General features: G+C 58.2%; 1 protein-coding gene across 1 annotated transcript in view; it reads left to right on the forward strand.

The window, feature by feature from the left end:
• Positions 1-14,934, forward strand: part of CACNG4 (calcium voltage-gated channel auxiliary subunit gamma 4) — a 57,098-nt gene extending 42,164 nt beyond the window's left edge. Inside the window, exons 2-4 of the mRNA XM_029212962.1 lie at positions 3,317-3,400; positions 8,119-8,259; positions 12,260-14,934. Coding sequence (XP_029068795.1) covers positions 3,317-3,400; positions 8,119-8,259; positions 12,260-12,798 — 764 coding nt within the window. The 3' untranslated portion in view covers positions 12,799-14,934. The remainder of the gene's footprint in view (positions 1-3,316; positions 3,401-8,118; positions 8,260-12,259) is intronic.
• The last annotated feature ends 5,468 nt before the right edge of the window (positions 14,935-20,402 follow it).

The following is a 20,402-nucleotide window of genomic DNA, read 5'->3' on the forward strand; positions in this document are numbered from 1 at the left end:
CTTCGCTGCCCTGGTCCCCGTGCTGTTGCCTTCGCTGCCCTGGTCCCTGTGCTGTTGCCTTCACTGCCCTGGGGGTCCCCGTGCTGTTGCCTTCGCTGCCCTGGTCCCTGTGCTGTTGCCTTCGCTGCCCTGGTCCCCGTGCCGTTGCCTTCACTGCCCTGGTCCCCGTGCTGTTGCCTTCGCTGCCCTGGTCCCTGTGCTGTTGCCTTCACTGCCCTGGTCCCTGTGCCGTTGCCTTCGCTGCCCTGGTCCCCGTGCTGTTGCCTTCACTGCCCTGGGGGTCCCCGTGCCATTGCCTTCGCTGCCCTGGTCCCCGTGCCGTTGCCTTTGCTGCCCTGGTCCCCGTGCCGTTGCCTTCGCTGCCCTGGTCCCCGTGCCGTTGCCTTCGCTGCCCTGGTCCCTGTGCTATTGCCTTCTAAGGCTGTCAGCAACTTTTGGATTAGTATCAACTTATTATTTTTTTTTTATTAAAAACAAACAAGTTTTGGGCTTCCCTGGTGGCGCAGTGGTTGAGAGTCCGCCTGCCGATGCAGGGGACGCGGGTTCGTGCCCTGGTCCGGGAAGATCCCACATGCCGTGGAGCGGCTGGGCCCGTGAGCCATGGCCGCTGAGCCTGCTCGTCCGGAGCCTGTGCTCCACAACGGGAGAGGCCACAACAGTGAGAGGCCCGCGTATAGCAAAAACAAACAAACAAACAAAAAAAACAAACAAACAAGTTTTTAAAATCTATAGGTATTGACCTGGAGAAGTGTGTATACATTATTACATGAAAAAAGTAGTTTGCAGGGTAAAGTGTATTGTATTATTCCTTTTGCAAAATAAGGGATATAACCATCCTGGAAACCAGCTTGGCTGTCCCTTATAACAAACACGCAGCTGTCACGTCACCCAGCAATTACTCTCCTGGGCATTTAGCCCAGAGAAATGAAGAGTTAGGTTCATCCCCAAACCTGTTCATAGCAGCGTTATTGGAAATAGCTGGAAACCACAGGTGCAATAGCTGGGCGCAAATCCAGCTGTCATGAGCTGTAGTACATCCGTGCCGTGGAATATCGCTCAGCAGTCAAAAGGAGCAAACTATCGATACCACAACTCGGTGAATCTCGAGAGAATTATGCTGAGTGAGAGAGCCAGGCCCGACAGGTCACACGCTGTAAGATTCCATTTATAGAACCTTCTGGAAATGACAAAACTGTGCAAAAGGAGATCATCTTAGTGGTTGCCCTGCGTCGGGGTCAGAGCCTGGGCACCGGGACGAGGTGGGTGTGGCTATAAAAGGGCAACACGAGGGGTCCTCCAGGTGGCAGAATGTTCCTGACTGTAGCAATGTCAGGATCCTGGTTGGGATGTTCTCACTGGGGAAACCTGGTGAAAGGTACATGGGATCTCCCTGCAGTGTTTCTCACAACTGCGTGTGAGTCTGCAATTACCTCCAAGTAAAAAGATTAATTTTTAAAAAACAGGGGGAGCCTCACACATGTGCACACGTGGGAAGACGCACAGCCGACTGTTGACCCCTGGAAATCAACTCTGAAGACAGATTATTTACTTCTTGTTCAGCCTCTTAATGTTTGACTGTTCCCACAAGCGTGGGGGACTTGGTGATTTTGTTTAGGCCCATAAAGTAGCCCCAAAAGTGTGCAGGGGGAGAGGGAAGGAGGGCAGAGGGCCCTACCTCGCCCACCCACGCCTGGAAGACGCTTGCTCGGCATTCCACGAAACTCCTGAATCTGGGGTGCAGCCCCGCGCTGGCCACCCTGACACCAGCCTGCCCTGGGGCTCCTTCCTCTCGCTCACAGGTACTCATGGCTCTCCACCAAAGAGTAAGAGCCACGGAGCAAAGGGTGGGTGATATCTGGGTCCCAAAGCAGCAAATCTCCCCTGAGCCATCAGCGCAGGCCAAGAATCGTCGAAGTGCCTTTCAATATCGTCTCACATGACTCTCCTGAGATCCCTAGATGAGGCCTGTGGTTGTCCCCATTCTCCAGAGCAGGAGACTGAGGCAGGTAGCTAAAACGCTCACGCTTGACCCGGCTCAGACGACACTGTGGAAGCGTACCCCACTCAAGGCGCCACCTCTGACACCCTCAGACTGTCCCCCACTGTCCCTGACCAAACCCAGCCTGCCCAGCAGTGGCCTGGAGACCAGCCCCTGAGCTCTCTGAAGGCAGCAGCTCATGGGCCTAGCTGAGGGGAGGCTGGGGGGCAGCTGACTGGTAAACGGGAGGCGCTGAAGGTGCCCTCAAGCTCATCGAGGCCCTTCTCCATGGAAGGGACGGGGACGGAGGCTGGCCTGGCGCGGGCCCTGCTGCCTGCACCGTGCGCCCGACCAGGAGGTCTGGCCGGGATGTGGGAGGGTCAGCGAGCCGCTGAGCAGCAGCTGCAAAACGAGGACGGCCTCCAGCTGAAAGCAGGCGGGCCCGCGTGGGGGCCAGGACGAGCTCCTTGTAGGGCCAGGGGCCCGGCCTGGGCGTGCGGGGGCTGGCAGGACAGAGCCCGGCACCCTGTGTCCCCCGACCCGCGTCCACTCCTGCACTGTGCACGCCCACACTGCAGGGGAGCAGGCGCTGGGAGAGCTGGCAGAAGATTCCAGAAGGGAGGGCTGGGTGGTCCTCCTGCCGTCACTAAACTACTCAGGGTATCCTGTGAAGGCCACTTCTCCGAGCGGGGAGGGAGACCAGGCAGGAGAGGGTCTGGGCCTTTCCGGGAGTTTCTCTTCCTTCTATCACACCGAGTGAGGGGATTACAGTCATGTTGCCGACCGTGTGCAGATTCGGCCTGTAACGTAGGAGGGATTCACCATAACTGTGTGCTCGAGGGAGAGGGGAAGACAGACAGACAGACAGACACTGCTGCAGGGAGGTGGGCGGCAGATCGCATCCTGGCCCACAGCCCCTCTCCCTGCACGTGTCCTTCTCACCTCTGGCTGCACTGGACTTCCCACCCTCCCCAGACACACCGCCGGCCCCAGCCCTGCCTCTTCACAGCCCCGCCTCTGCCTGGCTGGCCCCTCCCCCATCCCGCTGGGAAGGTCTTTGTCACCTTTCAAGCCTTGGCTCCGCAGTCCCCTTGGGCCCTGCTGGCCCAGGATGCTCTGCTTGAGGCCTCTTGTCCCTGTGTCCTGGTGCCCCTCCCTCTCGCGGGTGTCCAGACGTGGACCGTAATGACGCGGTCAGCCTGGGGCGCGTCCCCCGCTGGGCGGTCCTTCTCTGTGCCCTCCACGCCCAGAGTCAGGCACACCCGGCCAGCGAGTCTGGGGAGAAAGGACGTGGAGCCCACGGAACATTTACACCGTTCTTCCCCTCGCTCCCTGCAGGGGTCTATAAAGGGCACTGCTTCCGCATCAACCACTTCCCAGAGGACAACGGTTACGACCACGACAGCTCCGAGTACCTCCTGCGTGAGTGCCGAGGGTCCTTCGCTTCCTCTGTGGGTGGAGCGGGGGCCGGTGGTGGGCAGCTGGCTGCGGGGGAGGAAGGTGGGCCCCGTGGGGGCGGAGGGGGCTGGTCCCCGGGTGCTGCCCTCACTCCCTTTCTGATTCCGAATCGTTAGCTCGGAGGATGGAGTGTCGTTCAAGGTTGCCGTGATGTGCTGGGTGTCCCAGGGGAGTTGCTTGGCTGATAGGACCACGCCCGGGTGCGGCCCGGGAAGATGGAGCAGGGTGGGGGAATCCCTGCTCCCCAGGGCCGCTGTCTTCAGAGGAACTGATTGCTGTGTCCGGTCCAGAGGTCAGGACGTAGGCTTGCCCGGGCCCGGCATCCTGGGGGCTGTGCCACCCCAAGCACACAGCCCGGCCAGCCCTGGACCTGCCCACCCTCCCCACCCCCACCCAGCATTCTAGTCTTGAAAAATCAGATTAAGTCACGTGCTGAAACAGCCATTGGGTGCCAGGCAGCCTGTGGGAGAACGTGAGGACAGTGGTGGGACCAGCCTCGGGTATGTGGCCCTGAGTGTCTCCGGCACAGACTGGTAGAGCCCATGAGCTGCCCCTGCCCGGGTCCTGCAGTGGGGCTGGCCCCCGGACTGGAACCCGGAACTCAAAGGACAAACCCTGTCCCGCACCCTAAATCCAGATCTCGTCCGTGGGCACCTCCCTGGGAGAAAGGATGGAGCCTCCGCCTGGGGAGGAACCTGGAAATGGAAAAAACGGCACCGTTTTGAAGTCACTTTCCCCTTTTGCATTAGCCAAGATGCAGGCAGAGCTGCTCCCAGCGGCTCCCCTAGGGGCTCAGGCCAGCTTCATTTATGGAGAATCGATACCAGTGTGCTCAGAGGGAGCACGCTTCACTCTGCACCTGCTTATGGATCGTTCTTTTCTAAGAGAAAGGATTTTGGTTCTGAGTCATCTAGTGAAATAGAACAGCGTGCGGTTCCCCTGCAGCCTGGGGCAGCGTCAGGCCCGGAACCTGGAATAATGTAGCCAGATCTGCCTCCCATCCCTCCTCCCTCACCTTCTCCCCTTCCTCACGCCTGTACTCTCTGCTTTCTGCGGGCCACCACTGAACCCAGTAAATGATAGTCCATAGGGCCGCCACAGATGGTTGTGCAGGTTGCACACTGCACAACTCAAGGGATGTCATTTGCATAGACTAGCGTATACATTACACTCCGTGAGTTGCATGGTGCGTGGCCTGCACAGCCATCTGGGGCGGCTGCTGGTGAAAGCCAGCCCTGACACAGGACCTTCCCTTGTTTGCCGGCCCAGGGCAGTCAGATGGTCCCTGAGGCTCTGAGGGCAGATTTGCTAACCTGGCCACCTTGGGACTGTGCGGAAGCAGCTCCTGGAGAAACACGCCATTCCCTCCCCACTTCCCACATGAACTTGCCTAAGGTTAATCGGCGCGGGCTCTGCCTCTTTACTCCCCTGCCCTTCCCCTTCATGGTCCCCAGAGCGCTGGGATCTCTTTCTGGATGGGCCTCATGGCACATCAGCCCAGAGGTCAGACGATGCGGCTTCCTGGGGTCCCAGCAGGAAGCAGAGGGGACGCTCGGATGGGATGAAGGAACGGCATTTAGTGAAGGACTAATTACAGAGCTGTGGGCGGGGCTAAGGGAAACTTACAAGGGGCAGTGAACACACCGCGGCTAGCAACAGAAGGACCCCTTACAGCCCTCGGCCTGAACAGGTGGGAGAGGCAGGTATGGACGCTTGCACCAGGGAAGCTGTAAGGACAGGCCTCCTGGCAGGGGCTGTGGCCTTTATGACAGAGCGCAGCCACCTTATCCTCGTCCTCATTTGCAGGAAGGAAGCCAGGGGAATAACTGTCTCCCCTGCACTCTCCTCCCAAAGCCGGAGTCGAGGGACCCCGATGACCCGGTCCCTGGCGTCAGCCTCCCAGGGCCCAGAGCAGGACGGAGAGAGGTGGTCCGAGGGCCGGGAGGGGCAAACCGAGCATGTGCTGCACACTCACCAATCCAGCTTCAGGCTCCTGCTGTCCTCAAACCCCACCAGCGGTGCCCCGGGGCAGGGCGTGAGGGCTGGGAGGGCCCCAGCAGCGATTTTCCCAAATAGAATGATGGCAACTGCACATCAGCCATCAAAGCTCATTTGGGAAGGAAATGTTTCCTCATTTGTGCACCGTGGGGAGCCAGCGGGGTTCACTCAGGAGCCCAAGGAAGAGAAGGGGTGATGGCTTTGGGGCCTGTGATCTCGGCTGCTGGGGGGGAAGGCAGAGCTGACTCTCCATCAGGGAAGTGGTTTTCCACTCAGGGGCTGCAGAAACAGTGAGAATTGGCCCTGAAATCGAGCCCCAGAGTGCAGGTGCCTGTGAGCTGGGAGCCAGAGGGAGTGGGCAACATTCCAGGACAGAACAAGGCCACGGTCACCACGGCCATCCGGCCTGAGTTTCCCTGATTCCCTGCCGTTTCTCTCTGTTGAGCCCGCTGGCCTCAGGGCTTCCCGTCCCTCTTGCCCTGGGCCTGGTGCCCCTTCTCCAGGCTCCGCATTTCGTGTTGGGCGCATGGTTTCTGTGCTAACCCCAGAGTGCTGGTGTCAGGGCTGCTGAGAGCCCACGGCGAGCCTGAGGGCGAGTGAGGAGGAGATGCCCGCCCTCTGGGCAAAAACACAGATCCTTGCCAGGGCTCGATGTAGCCACAGGGCCGTGGGCTGGACATCGGCCCCGCTCTGTGCAAGACCCAGCCTGCACCGCGGTTGGTGCCTGTACGTCTAGAGCTCCGGGTGAGCCCACGTGGCAAAGGACGGTGCTCACGTGACTTACGCGGGCAGGATGGACGGCTCTGGGCCAGGCCCGAACTCGGAGATGTTAGAGGCTCCAGGCTTCCCTCGCTGCAACCCCTCTGACCCACCTGCAGAACGAGGGTATCGAGGGGGACCCGGTCCCCCTTTGCCAGCCCTGCACGGATCAGAGGCGCATTTCAAAAGCCCACAGGAAACCTCCTCCCGAAACCTGCGGCTGTGGGAAGGCAGAGGGAGAAGGAGGGGGAGGTGGAGAGAAGAGCTTCATTTACTGCCCCAGACAAGCCGCTCTCTGTGCAGCAGGGCACACACTGGCGGGCTTACAAGCAGGGAGACAAACGCTGCCTTCAGAGGCTGAAAGGCCACAAACGAGCTCAGCTGGCTCAGGAGGGGGGCCTGCCGGTGCCCCCAGCTCACTGTCCCCTGGCGGCCCCCAGGTCCACGGAGCCGGGATTTCTCCTGGGCTGGGAGGCCGAGCTCGGGGTTCTGCTCACGTACCCCTTCCCTTCCTCCCGCCTCCTCTCCCAGCCAGATGCTCAGGGAGGGGGACCCACACTAAGTGCCTGATGTACCTTATTCCATCAGATTCTCATCACAGCACTTGCAGGTAGTGTGTTCTTTTCCTAAGGCCACTGTAATAAATTACCACAAACTGGGGGGCTTAGAACAGCAGAAAGGTACCCTCACACAGAGTGGAGGCCAGACGTCTTCACTCAGGCGTTGCCAGGGCTGTGCTCCCTCCAAAGCCTCTAGCAGAGAATCTTTCCCGCCTTTTCCAGCTCTGGCAGCCCCGGCATCCTTGTCTTGAGCTGTGTCATCCTTTCCTCCGCCTCCATCCTCACATGGCTTCTCCCCATGGGCTCTTCTGCTGTGTCGCTTCCTGTTCATGTTAGGGCGCCTGTCACTAGACTTGGGGCCCAGCGTGATCTAGGACGGTGTCATCTCAAGAGCCTTAACTTACTCACAGCTGCAAAGACTTTTCTCCAAACCTGGTCACACTCATAGGTACCAGCAGTTAGAATGTGGACATAGATTTTGGGAGGCCACAATTCAACCCCTACAGGTAGGTATTACTACTCTCCCCAGGTTGTAAAAGAGGGGAGTGAAGTGGTCTGAAGCTAGCTGCCCTGGTCGCCCCGCTGGGCAGTGCACAGCTGCAGATCTAGCTCCGTGGGACCCCGCAGGCCATGGACATGCTCCCCTGTCCAGCCACCCCCTCCTCGGTGACCTCACGAGGTCCGGAGCTTCCCGGGGTGATGACGCTGGTGTTGACGGAAATGGGAGATCAAGGCTGTCACTTAAGGAGTGTGTGTTGTGGGCAGGGCCTTTGCTAAATAAGCCTATTAGATGTGCAGAACCCACCCTGGACGTAGGCCTGTTATGAACTGCATCCCACTACTAGGGAAACCCAGTGTTAGGGAGGCCCCACCTTGGCCAAGGCCACACAGCCAGCGTGTCACAAAGCAGGGTACCCGGGCCCGCCAAAGGCAAAGCCCGTGCCCTCGGCCGCCCATCCGGATCCACTCTCCAGCATCCCGGAGGCTTCACGGAGACGATGTCCGCGAGCTGTGACGGGCCGTCTGACAGTGTTTTCGTGCCTGTTGCTGTGGCCTCCCTGGTGGCGCTGAGGGGATCTCCGCTGGCAGAAGTGGGGCCCACATCCAGGGAGAGTCTGAGACGAGGGCAGATGTGATTCCAGGCCACGTGGCGTCCAGGGGGAGTGACCAGCAGGCCGGGGCCATCACTTGGTGGCCTCCACCCTGCCCCCCCCCACCCAGCTCCCTACCCACCTGGGGTCTCCAGGGCGGGATGGGAATCTTCAAAGTCAGCGGAAGGGCCTTGAGAGCCTCGGGGCTGATGCCCGTGGCCGGGCCGGGAGGATGGCCAGCCCCACGGCCCTCTCTGTGTCTCCCGCCGGCCAGGCCTCGTGCGCGCCTCCAGCGCCTTCCCCATCCTCAGCGCCGCCCTCCTGCTGCTCGGCGGGCTCTGCCTTGGCGCCGGGAGACTCCACAGCCGCAAGAACAACATCGTCCTCAGCGCCGGCATCCTCTTTGTGGCTGCAGGTGAGCCGTCCGCTCTGGTCCCCGCTGCACAGAGCGCTCGTCTGCGGCGTGCGGTGGGGATGACGGGGGGCAGGTCATAACATCGCCGTGGGTGACGCAGGTCCGAAGTGTGGGGCGCCGGGCAGGGAGTGGGGAGCAGCTGCTTAACAGGTATGGGGTCTCCTTCTGGGCGATGAGAATGTTCTGGAACGAGCAGAGGGGGTGGTTGCACAATACCGTGAACTGAATGCCACTAAATTGTGCACTTTAAAGGGTTAATTTTACGTTACGGGAATTTCACCTCAATTAAAAATAAGAATAACTAGTCCAGGTGTGCAGAAGGCCACAGGGGCAGCGCTGGTGCCTTACAAGCCCCTCCTGGGGAGCCTGGCAGAGTTGGGGGTCGGGGCGGGCCTCAGAGGGACGCTCAGAAGCCAAGGCCTGAAGGAGTTGAGCCGGTGAAGACAAGGGGAGGCGCACAGGGCCGGCAAGGGGGCAGGAGCCCAGCGTGCCTGGGGCGGAGTGAGCGAGGGGGGCGCGGGGCGGAGCCCCACCTGCCCACCCTGACTGTCCGAGTCTCCCGGCTCCGAGACGGGCAACAGCACCTCTGCGCCCCCCAGAGCTGTGGGTGAGAGCAACCCACTCCCTGCCCAGTGGGTCCGAAATGGCCTAACATGGTCGCTCCTCTGAGCCTAGCCGCGGACGGCGCGCTGCAGGCCGGAGGGGCGTCAGTGCTCACGCCTGGTCCAGGGGAGAATCCAGTGGCCTGAGTCGCTGGGGCTGGGGGCTTGGCGGGGCGTCTGAGGGGCAAAGCTCGGACAGTGGCGTCCTCAAGACTCCGGGCAGCCCGGCGGGATGGAGATAACGGTGCAGCAGGGCTGGAGCAGCTGACTTCCCAGGCCTCGTTCCAGTAAATCCGCGTGAGAAATGTCACAGAGCTCCGCCCGCAGCCCTTTCCTGAATTGTCATCAAAGCTCCTTGCACGGTCCTAATGGCGTTCTCGCTTTCAAAGAGCCTTTTTCTCACACCGGACCTGTAAGGCTGAGTGGAGCGAGGGTCCCTGTGCCTGGTCTCTGAACCCTGAATCAGCCCAGTGGCACCGTGAGGGTGACAGTGAGGCTCCCAGTCACCGGGCCGGGCTTCCTTCACTGGCCCAGGAAGGGGCCTGCGAGGTGCGCGGCCCACGTAAGTCCCCAGAGGTCATCTCATCCCCATCTCTTCTCATGGCTCCTCTTGGAGAAGGAAGGTGACTGCCGTTTGCATCGCGGAACTGCGGGCCACAGCCACTCAGGGACGGACTCAGAATCTCAGGGCTCCTGGCTGCCATTCTTGCGCTTGTTCTCCCGCCCCACTTCAGTCTTTGTCTCCTTCCAGTGCAGTAAATATATGTGTGTGTGCATCTGCGGGGGATGTATGTGAGTGAGGAGAGGTGTGTGTGTGTGTGTGTGAGCGTGTGAGTGTGTGTGCGTGTGAGAGAGTGTGTGTGTGAGTGTGACCGTGTGAGTGTGTGTGCGTGCGTGCGTGTGAGTGTGTGTGAGCGTGTGTGTGTGAGCGTGTGCTGGAAAGGAGGATCTCCTTAGGAAGAAGCAGGATGCTCCTTCCTGGCCAGGTCCCTGTCCTGTCCCTTCTCCTCACCTTAGCCCAGAACGGGGACAAGGCAGGAAGACAGGGACACGCGCCATTCTCTCTCCTCCTCCAAGCAGGCAGATTGCTCAGGGTGTGGACTTGAATCCTGCTGTGGCGTTTGGATCCTGTCCCCTTTCCTTTCCCGAGGAAGGAAAGAAGACTTCCACTAACACCAGTGCCAATGCTGCACGAGTGCACCCCCATCACCCCAGCTCCTGAGGAGGTGGTCACGTGGCCCAGGCGGTTTCCCTGAAGTCACCCGGTGGCAACGACAGGCTGAGCCCAGGGCTGTCAGCCTGTAAAGCGTGCTGCCCCCTGCACTGCCTGCTCCCCCCGGAGGAACCTTCTCAAAGGCATCTCCAGATGCCCTGGGTCTCCAGAGGGGCTGTGGAGCCCGGGGCGCAGAGACACTCAGCTGAAAGCACAGGTCTAGCCACAGAGGAGAGGACGTGGCAGCGAGGAAACACAATGGCCATGCAGGCAAGCAAGGGGCTGTTCGTTGGTCCCCGTTTATTCCCTGGATCAAGGAGCCCTGATCGTGGGCAAAGGCAGCACAGACCCAGAGTCACGCGCAGGGCCCGGCAGTGAGGTGAGACAGGCCGTGAATAATTCTAGGTGGAAAATGATTGGAGCCTCAGGAGAAGTATGGTCTAAAAGCTGGGAGAGTCAGAAGAGGACGCCGGTAACTTCTTTGGGAACGTGGAATCAGTTGGGGTGTGATTTACATTCTTCTGGCTTGTGCAGAATAGGGGAAGGAGAGACAAAGCCAGCAGGCAGGGGAGGAGGGGCGGAAGGAAGCAAACCGTGATTGTGAAAACCCCTGTCAGTGGGGGCTCTTCTGGAGCACAGCGGAAGGGGTGAGGAGTCCAGACCTACAGCTGGATCGCTGAGCCCTTAGCAGGAAATACTCTAACCCATCCACGCTGGGATTGGTGCAGTAGGAAGATGGACAGAGGACCCGGGCAGGGCATAGATGATACGACACATTACGATAAAACACAATAGACTGTAATAGAACTCAAAGCGTGCTCTCGGTGTGCTGGGCGCAGTGCTTTGTATGCATTAGCTCGTTGAATCCACACACCCACCCAGTGTAGTGCGTGCCACTGGCATTCCCACTTTGCATGTGAGGACCCTGAGAGGTAAGTAATTTGCATAAAGTTCCAGAGATGAGAGTTGGTAGAACCAGGATTCAAACCCAGGCAGCTCGGCTCTGCTCAACCTCACTTATAACGAGAGAAAATCATAAACACAGTAGTGGGTTTCACCTCCCAGACTGGCAAATGAATTATAGGCTGATGAGACATTTTGTGCCTCTATGGAGGGTGCTTGAGCTGGGACTCTGAATTCAAACACAACTACGCACAACTCGAGATCGTGGGACAGAAAAAGGACATTAGTGGAGACCCAGTGAGATCCGAGGAAAGTCTGGAAGGTAAATGGATAGTAGCACACCAGGTGGGCTTCCTGGTTGTAACAAATGTACATGGTAACATAGGAAGTTAATGGGGGAAAACGGAACGGGGAGTTGGAAAGGGGCTCTCTCTGTACTGACTTCACACCTTTTCAATAAATCTAAAATTACCCCCAAATAAAAGTTTGTTTTTAAATGCACACACCCAGTGAGGCAGCAGGTTCACTTCAAGGAATTCATCACATTTTTACTCACGTGTGTGTGGAATGATGTAGACATAAGGCTGTCTCATAGCCGAGGGCTGGAAGCCACCTGCGTGTCCAGAGCAGAGGCCTGGGTAGATGCCCCTGCGGCGGTGCTGGTGCCATGAGCAGTTAGAAAGACAGAGACAGCTCTTCCTGTCCTGATAGGGAACTGTCTCTCGGGTGGAGACAGTTGAGTGAAAAGGCAAGGGGCCAAAGAGTATTGTGCAAAGAAAAAAATGGAAGAGAGAAAGAGAGAGAGAGAGATGGAGGGAGGGAGAGAGACTGGATATGGATATGAGAAGGATATACGAGAGAAGATAACAGTAGCTGCCTGAGGAGGGGAACTGGGTAGTAAGAGCCTGTGTTTTATTATATACTCACCCAAACTCTGTACTTTATTACCCATTCAAAATCAACTACTTTTACTTAAAATTAGCAACCAGAACAAAGACATACCCACCAAAAAGGGGAGTGGCCACCATCCCCTGCCCCACCCATCTGCCCCCTGCTCCACCAACTGCCTTCTACTCCACCCATCTGCCCCCCCCTGCCCAGCAGCCCCTGCTCCACCCACCTGTCCTCTGCCCGACCCACCAGCCCCTGCTCCACCCACCAGCTCCTGCTCCGCCCACCAGCCCCTGCCCCGCCCACCTGCCCTTGCCCAGCTGCGGGTCTAACCTCTCTCTGCCTTTGTTCGCCCCGCCCCCCCGCCCCCCCACCCCCGCTTCCCTTTCAGGCCTCAGTAACATCATCGGCATCATCGTCTACATTTCCAGCAACACGGGAGACCCCAGCGACAAGCGCGACGAAGACAAAAAAAACCATTACAACTACGGCTGGTCTTTTTACTTCGGAGCCCTGTCTTTCATTGTGGCTGAGACCGTGGGCGTCCTGGCCGTAAACATTTACATTGAGAAAAACAAAGAGTTGAGATTTAAGACCAAACGGGAGTTCCTTAAGGCTCCCTCCTCGTCACCCTACGCCAGGATGCCGAGCTACCGGTACCGGCGGCGGCGCTCGCGGTCCAGCTCCAGGTCCACCGAGGCCTCTCCGTCCAGGGACGCATCTCCAGTGGGGCTGAAGATCGCCGGGGCCATTCCCATGGGCGAGCTGTCCATGTACACGCTGTCCAGGGAGCCCCTCAAGGTGACCACGGCTGCCAGCTACAGCCCCGACCAGGAGGCCGGCTTCCTGCAGGTGCACGACTTCTTCCAGCAGGACCTGAAGGGAGGCGTGCACATCAGCGTGCTCAACCGGCGGACCACCCCTGTGTGATCTGCCCCGTCCTCTCCCCAGATGGGCGGCTTGGACCCCACAGGGGGCATCTGACCCTTAAGACAGACCAACAACAGACTGAGGCCAAACCCCACCCTCCCGGGTCTCCAGAATGGGTCGCGGGCTGGCTTGAAGAGAAGCCCCGGAGATGGGAATCAGAAGCAAGAAGGCTGATTTTATCCCCCAGGAGGGTGTTTTGATGCCCCGGGGTTCCGAAATCTCCCAGGAGGCCCCAGAGCTCTCCTGAGGCTGCACAGCCTTGCCCCACCCGGGAAAACAAAATCGAGCCATTATCTCCTCTTGGAAACACATCTTCTGCCGGAAGAACAGGCTTTCGGGGCCTTCCATCCCTGCCCGGCTTCACCGGGCCCGCAGGGGCCTTCGGATGCTGGGCAGCTGCTTTTGAACCCAAGGTTCTGGTCTGTGGGCCGCAGGCGAGGAAGCCGAAGTTTGCCCCCTTTCCCTCTGTCTGTCTCTGGCAGTGGCTGCTTGTTGAGACAACACCGATGCTGAGGAGAGAGCCTGTGACCACCTGGTGCTCTGGCCTTTGTGCTGTCCGGGGCCGCTTCCCTCAGCCTGGGGACATCGAGGCCTGCGGAGGAATCCGCGGGGTTTGGGGGCGTCTTTGCTGGCCTGGGCGTGAGGTAAAGGCTCCTCCTCTCTGCTTCTGGAATGTTCTGCCTCACATGGAAAGGGCAGAACTCACTGACTGTACTTGAGAGTCAGGAAGATTCCATGGGTCAGAGGAAGGGTGGCCTCTTACTTTGTCCCCCCACCTCTGCCCACTGGCCTGAGGAGCAGCTCTGCCCCTCCTCGGGGGTCATAGGGACAGACCTTCCCCCCAGGTGTTTGGCAACAAGAGCCTGAACCTTGTGCAAGAAAGGGAGACCCGAGGGTGAGCAGAGACCAAAAGATCAGAACAAACCCCCGTTTCCGGGGTGGTCACTCATCCTGATTTCTTGCAGAAACGCCAGGAGAGCAGTTACATTCATTCTCTCTTAAAAAGTGACAGCAGCCCCTGCCCCAAGCCCCTGTTACTGTCACTTCTTCTGCTCTCGCCCCGCCCCTGAAAGCACTCAGCGAGGAAGTTTGGATGAAAGGGCCGAGCACCTGGGAAGGGAGGCGGCAGGTTCCAAGCTTGACGTTTTTCCAACCGTTTCTCGCCTCCGGAGGCAAGCAGAGAATGTGGAAGCGTGTCCGGGCTCAGGGGAACAGCTTTCTGGAACACGGAGCTGAGCCTCTTTTATATAAACACGTGCTTTCTGAAGACAGATCCTTTCTTACTTTTTGAGACCTGGTAATCCCTCTGAAGCAGTTGTCTGCGATCCCGGTAGCTGTCGTACTTAGAAGTGACAAGCAAATTCTTACCTCAGCCACCTGCTCGTGGACCCCCTGGGCGGACTCGGCCCCAGGAGTTCAGATCCGGGTCATGGTCGTCGCCATCCTCCGCCGTCCGCAGAGGGGACCTCCACACGTCCCGCCCCCAGTGGCCGCGTGCCGGGGCCCCTCCGCACTGCTCGAAACCCTTCCCTCCCGTCGAGGTTGGCTTTGTGTGGCTTGTCCAAGCATGTACAGCAGTGAGTGCTGGAGTGTCCGGGCTCGTGGCCTGCCCCTACCCGCCCTCCCCCTCCCCAGGCCATGACACCATCGCACCAGGCTAGAGGATGGGGGCAGAATCCGGAGACTCATCCCCCAGCAAGGTCACTTCCAAAAACAGGCAGCCTTGTCCTTTCTTCCACGTAAGCCACCTTCCCACCTGCTGCCCTGGAAGTTTCCGTCATTTCGTGGAGAAAGCTGCGTTCCGATGAATCCTACCTCTTGCCCAGTCCCAGGAAGAGAGCGCAGGGCCCACTTTCGGGACCAAGAAAGGAGAAAGAAGCGACAGGAGGGACAGAAGAGCAGGGACCGAGCTCCCTCAGCGCCGTGGTCTCCACAGCCTTTCTCCCACCGTTGCCCCAGGTTCTGGTCACCCCCTCCCCGCCTGCCCTCGCTCTGAGACCTGCGCCCACGGGGGCCCCGGGTGGCCTGTGGCCCTCACACTCCCCCGACCCCACGCCCTCTCCATCCCGCCCCTGTGTGTCTCGCCAGTTAAGTCCCTGTGAATCCCGTACCAACTACTGGTTTTGGGTTGTTAGTTCTGTCTTTTTTTTAATTAAATAAAAACATTTTTAAAACGTTCTCTTCTCGATGTGGGAAGGGGGAGGGGGGAGGTCCCTGCAAGTCTTCGTGGGCACTTAGTGTCCTCAGGTGTAGGAGATGCTGGGGACCCTCCAGGAGAAGGGGAGGGGAGAGCGGACCCGGTGCTGGTCAAGTCCAGCTTCTCTGGGTTTTGTCCGGGTCACTGGCCACCTCCCTGGCAGCACCAGCTGGCTTTACGCTCCTGGGTGATGCCATGGAGGTGCCTTTTCACAGAGGAGCCAGAAGAGGGACAGGCCACCCCCGGTGTGGGGGAAGCATCTGGGCAGCTGAGCAAGCCAGGCCTGTCTTTAGAGTTTGCAGGGCAGGCGCTGGCTGGACAGAGCTGTAGCCTCAGGGGCGCCAAGCTGCCTGGTGGGTTCCTAAAAATTCCCATAAGCAGCCTCCTTCCCCTCCCAATTCCAAAATGAATGAGAAGCAGATAGAGGATTCCTGTCCCAGAGTGTGAGCTTCTGTGCCTGGAGGAACTGGACGGGAGAATGCGGCTCCAACCAGAGGTCAGATGGCACGGAGCCACCCAATCCCAGGCATGGCAGCTGGCTGCCCCTGCTCCCAGCCACCGGGAGGAGAGAAATCAGGGATGGGGGGAGGGGGACCAGAGAGACCCCTCCGATCAAGGTACTGCACAGACCCCTGCCAGTCATGGTGCAACCCTCCAGGCTCACTCTGGCAGGTGGGCACTGGCCATACGTCCACCCACCCCTTGGACAGCCTTTGAGGGTGGATAATCAACATCCTTCCCTGGTCCCACGGGAGCCGCAGCCCAGGGCACCTTCACATGCAGTGAGTGACGTGTTCCGCTCTCTTTCAGGACCGAGACGGTGAGTTTTCTTCCTGAGACCCGTGGCCTTCTCTGGTCCTCTTGGAGCCAAGATGCACTGGACTCTCGAGCTTCCTTCAGGAGAACGCTGGTGTCACGGAGGCCTTTCCAGGGCTTTGGGAGCGAGGCTGAGGGCCCAGTGTCCCCACATCCCGGCCCTTGTGGCTGCAGGAACCGGCTTGTCTGAACTTTCAGCCCTGGTTTTTTAACCCCCTTTCTTCCTGAGACAGGCACCCGGGGAAACTGACGTTCCCAGGGGCGCCGAGCCACCCGGTGCTCGGGCAGGGAACCTCCACCCTGTCCCACCCCCTGACCCCTGCCAAGCTCCGGGCTCACGGCTCTGCCAGCCCAGAGCCACGACACTCGGCGTTGGCACCGGGGGCCAGAACTGGTTATTTTTAGCCCTGAGGAGACTCTGGCTCAGCACACGCTCTGCAGTGGTCCTGGGCGGACTCCCGTGCAGCCTGCATTCAGCGCCACGCTACGGCCTCCGTCCGACGCGGGGCTCACGCGGTCACGCATTTCAGTTCAACGAAAAACTCTGTCTCCATAACCGGCAGAGTTAGAGCCACGGGAACCGACTCGGAAGTGGGTGGTCTAGGGCCCAGAGCCCCCTCCAGCCCTCACTTTACCCTTTACCTGTATCACTCCGCGTAGCCTAATGACGTCGCCAACCACCCCGAGTGCAGAATGGCTTAGTGCAATGGAAGTCTATTTTTCACTCAGAGAGTCCGATCCATGGGGTGGGTACATTGTGTACAGAATACACACTGTCATTCAGAGGTTCAGAGACCAGCCGTGGAGGCTCTGCCATCCACAACATGGGTGTCTAAGCTTGTCCTTGGCGTTGACATCCAGCGGGCAGATGGAGAAGGGGGACAGCAGGTGGTCTTGTGGGTAGAGGGTGTTGTGAGAGGTTTTAATGGACCAGGAAGTTGTGACATCCCCTTCTGCGCACATGCCACTGGCCAGAGCTCAGTGACGTGGTCCCACCTGAGAGCCGGGAGACGGGCTGTGTAGTCTAGCCAGGGACGGAAGGAATACAGTTTGGGGCACAGCTGGTCAGTCTCAGCTCCTGGTCTGGGTCTTTGGGCGTCTCCCTCTTTTGCCTCCCCTCCCCGATCATTTTTGGGATTGCCTACTTGAAACTGACCCCTTTGCCTGGGACTGCATCAGCCTCTGTGTGTCCAGAGCCCCTCCTCCAGCTCCAGAGTTGAAGTTGGACCTCTTCTCTGCTCTGGCTGCCCCATCTGTAAAATGGGTCCATGCTACCTCCTTCCTAGGTTGGAGGAGCAGGCTTGAGCTCAAGCCTTGACGTAAACAAGAATCTCAGGATCACTGGACATCAAGACCAGCAGGAGTGGCAGGTGTCTTAGGAATCATCTCATTCAATGTGCTCATCATAGAAAAGGAATCAAGTCCAAAGAAGGAGGTGAAGGCGATGGAAGGGAAAATAAAAGGAAGGAAGGGAAATTTTTTGAGGATCTTCATAACAAACTCAAAAGGGAGACACCACTAGCCCAGTGGTTCTCAAGTGGGTGTGATTTTACTCCCAGGGGACATTTGCCAATGTCTGGAGACATTTCTGGTTGTCACAGCAGGGGAGGGGATGCTACTGGCGTCCCGTGGCTGGAGGCCAGGGCTGCTCAACACCCTGCAGTGCACAAGACAGCCCTCCCCCACCCCCAAGAATAAGCTGGTCCAAACTGTCAATAATTCCCAGGCTGGTTTTACAGTGAGGGGAACCAAGGCACAGAAAGGGTGACGCTCACACAGCGAGTTTTCAGTACTTGCATCTAGGCTGCGGACACATTGGGAAAACTCACGTATTTATTCCCAGTATTTCCTTTCCCTACAACACACTTCAATTTCTGCCTTTCTCCTCTTTGCTTCTGAGCCAACAGTTTTGAAAACAGGAGTTGGGGGGTTGAAGAAGGAACTGGGAAAACGGCCACCTTTCGCTGGGTGAGGGTAGGTGTGCCTTGTCCCAGGGTTTGGGGACAAAATGCTGATGGAATTGAACCAAAGGGCAGTGGTAGAACAAGCCCAGAATCCTGGCCCAGCTGGACACCGGGCCTCACCACCCACTACGGCAGCTGCAGCGACGTCGCCAAGAGCCAGAAAGACAAAGGTCAAATCCTCCAGCCACGCTTGGGCAGCACCGGCCAGTAAGCCAAGCTCCCTCAGAGCCCCAGTTCCCTCCCGGGTCAAATGAGGAGGACAGCGCCTCCCTCCCAGGGCCGCTGGGAGAATGAATTAGACTTTAACTTAAGCAAACATTCATAAATACGCCAGCTTGGGGACTGGCCTCAGAGTGAACTTTCAGGAGCGTCTGTCGACTAACAACACTCAAGGAATTTCCCCAGAAGAATTATTCTAGAACAGCCCTGGGAGGAGGTGCTCTGAGAGCCGGGCCCGCAGGGTGTCTGTGCCAGCAGCACTTTGGTTGGGGAGAAACCCGTCATTCAGCCGATCCGGGCACTGTGTGGTGCTCCCGGGCGGAGGCTCCTGTCCCTGTGGCTTCCCTGGCTGGTGCCCATTCATTTCTGCCCTCGGGGGTCCCCAGGCTGTGTGGGGAGAGGTCCTGTTTTAGGTCCCTAGCATGCAGTTGGCAAGAGGAGAGGCCTGGCAGCGAGAAGAAGAAGATGGGGGCCAGGCCTCCCTGCAGGGAGCTCAGGGCCAGCCACGTGATTTCTGCTCCCTGCGCTGGCTCCTAATATAGCACCCCTGGCCGCCCAGCCCTAGAGCTGGGTGGGGGAGGGGAGGAACTGAGGGGAGGGACCATGGGGACCTTAGGATCCGGAGCGGGAGACGGGGCAGATACACCTGATACGGATATTTTTAAACTTGCAGCTTCCAATGAAACTGCTGGTGCAACCTCAGGAACAGAAGTCTGCGATCAAAGAGGGTGGCCAAGCCTCCTCCTCGTGCCCACAGCTTCAGGAAAGGGGGCTTGGAGGGACCTACGTCCTGACCTTTGTGTCTTGATAAGCGTTCTCGGAGATACGTTAACCCCTGTGAGATCTCCAGAGTTCACAAATTAAATAGCAAATAACTAGGTGCTTTTTAAAACAAATAATACTCATGTTTTTCTCATTCTAAGAGTATTACATTTCACCTTTTAAAAATCTGCAACATACAGAAAAGTTAAAGAAGAAAAAAACAGTACCAGCCCAAATCCCACCACCTAAGGCGTGAGCACAGTTAGGGTTTCACTGCACCCAGATGTATGTGGGGTTAATTCCCTGCCCCTGTTCACTGCTTTTCATTATGAGAATCTTCCCGTGTCTTTAATTTAGATTATTCCTCGAAAACATAATCTTTTTTTTTTTTTTTTTTTTGCGGTACGCGGGCCTTTTCACTGTTGTGACCTCTCCCGTTGCGGAGCACAGGCTCCGGACACGCAGGCTCAGCGGCCATGGCTCACGGGCCCAGCCACTCCACGGCATGTGGGCTCTTCCCGGACCGGGGCACGAATCCGTGTCCCCTGCATCGGCAGGCGGACTCTCAACCACTGTGCCACCAGGGAAGCCCGAAAACATAATCTTTAATGACTGCATGACACAGAGATCCCACCATTTATGTAACTATTGCCGGATCCGGGTCTCTAGATCTTAAACGGTGTCTGGATGAGACCAAAGTTCGGGCATATTCAGGCTGCCTTTGGTTAAGGTCGGGTGACTTCTCTAGAATTCCCTGCCAGTCCAGTGGTTAGGACTCCGTGCTTTTACTGCCAAGGGCCAGGGTTCAACCCCTGGCGGGGGAACTAAGATCCTGCAAGTCGCGCAGCCAAAACAAAACAAAGCAAAGCAAAATGATCTGGTGACTTCACACGATGAACTTCTGGCCCAGCTTTGTCCTGGCGGCTGGTGAAAAGACCGGGTTCCTTGTCCACCACCAGACACAGTCAAGATCTTGTCCGCGTACACACAGGGGGTCTGGGCTGTGGCGATCATGGCCTTCCTCCTCCACTCCCTGCCAGGAGGCTATCTTCACACTGAGTGCTTCCTGGAAAGCTGGGGCTGCTTCCTTCAATTACAAAACCTTCCAGTCACTGAGTGTATTAGCTAGTAAGGCTATGTAACAAATGACACCAACACTCAGTGCTCTTAAGCAACCATTAAATACCGTCACAGAATCTTATCTCTGCTTGACAGAGGCAGGGTCAGGCTGGCTTAGCTCTGCTCCTGTGCCTGGGGCCTCGGCTGGAAGACTCGGTGCCCGATGGTGGGAGCTGGGATCATCTCAGGCCGCCCAGCTCACAGGCCTGGCGGGTGATGCTGGCTGCTGACAAAGACCTTGGCTTCAGTTTTCAGCCTGAATGTCTACACACGAGGCTTCTCACAGCACAGTGGCCAGGCCCAAGGGTGGGTGTCCCCAGAGCAAGAGGGAAAGGTGGGCGTGTCAGAGGTCACAGAGCATCACTCCCACTCTGCTTGTTGACGGGGAGTGGCAGGCTCTGGAGGAACGTACGCGAGCAGGAACGCAGCTGCAGCCATTTGGGAAGTTGCACTCTGGCCCCCTAGTCTCTCCAGGCTTCTCCACTGGCCGACCCTCCCTTCCACCCTCCGTCTCCACTGTGTCTTCT

This window comes from Monodon monoceros, unplaced genomic scaffold (assembly GCF_005190385.1).
Source record: "Monodon monoceros isolate NGI ecotype Baffin Bay Population unplaced genomic scaffold, NGI_Narwhal_1 Super_Scaffold_9, whole genome shotgun sequence".
Lineage (NCBI taxonomy): Eukaryota > Metazoa > Chordata > Mammalia > Artiodactyla > Monodontidae > Monodon > Monodon monoceros.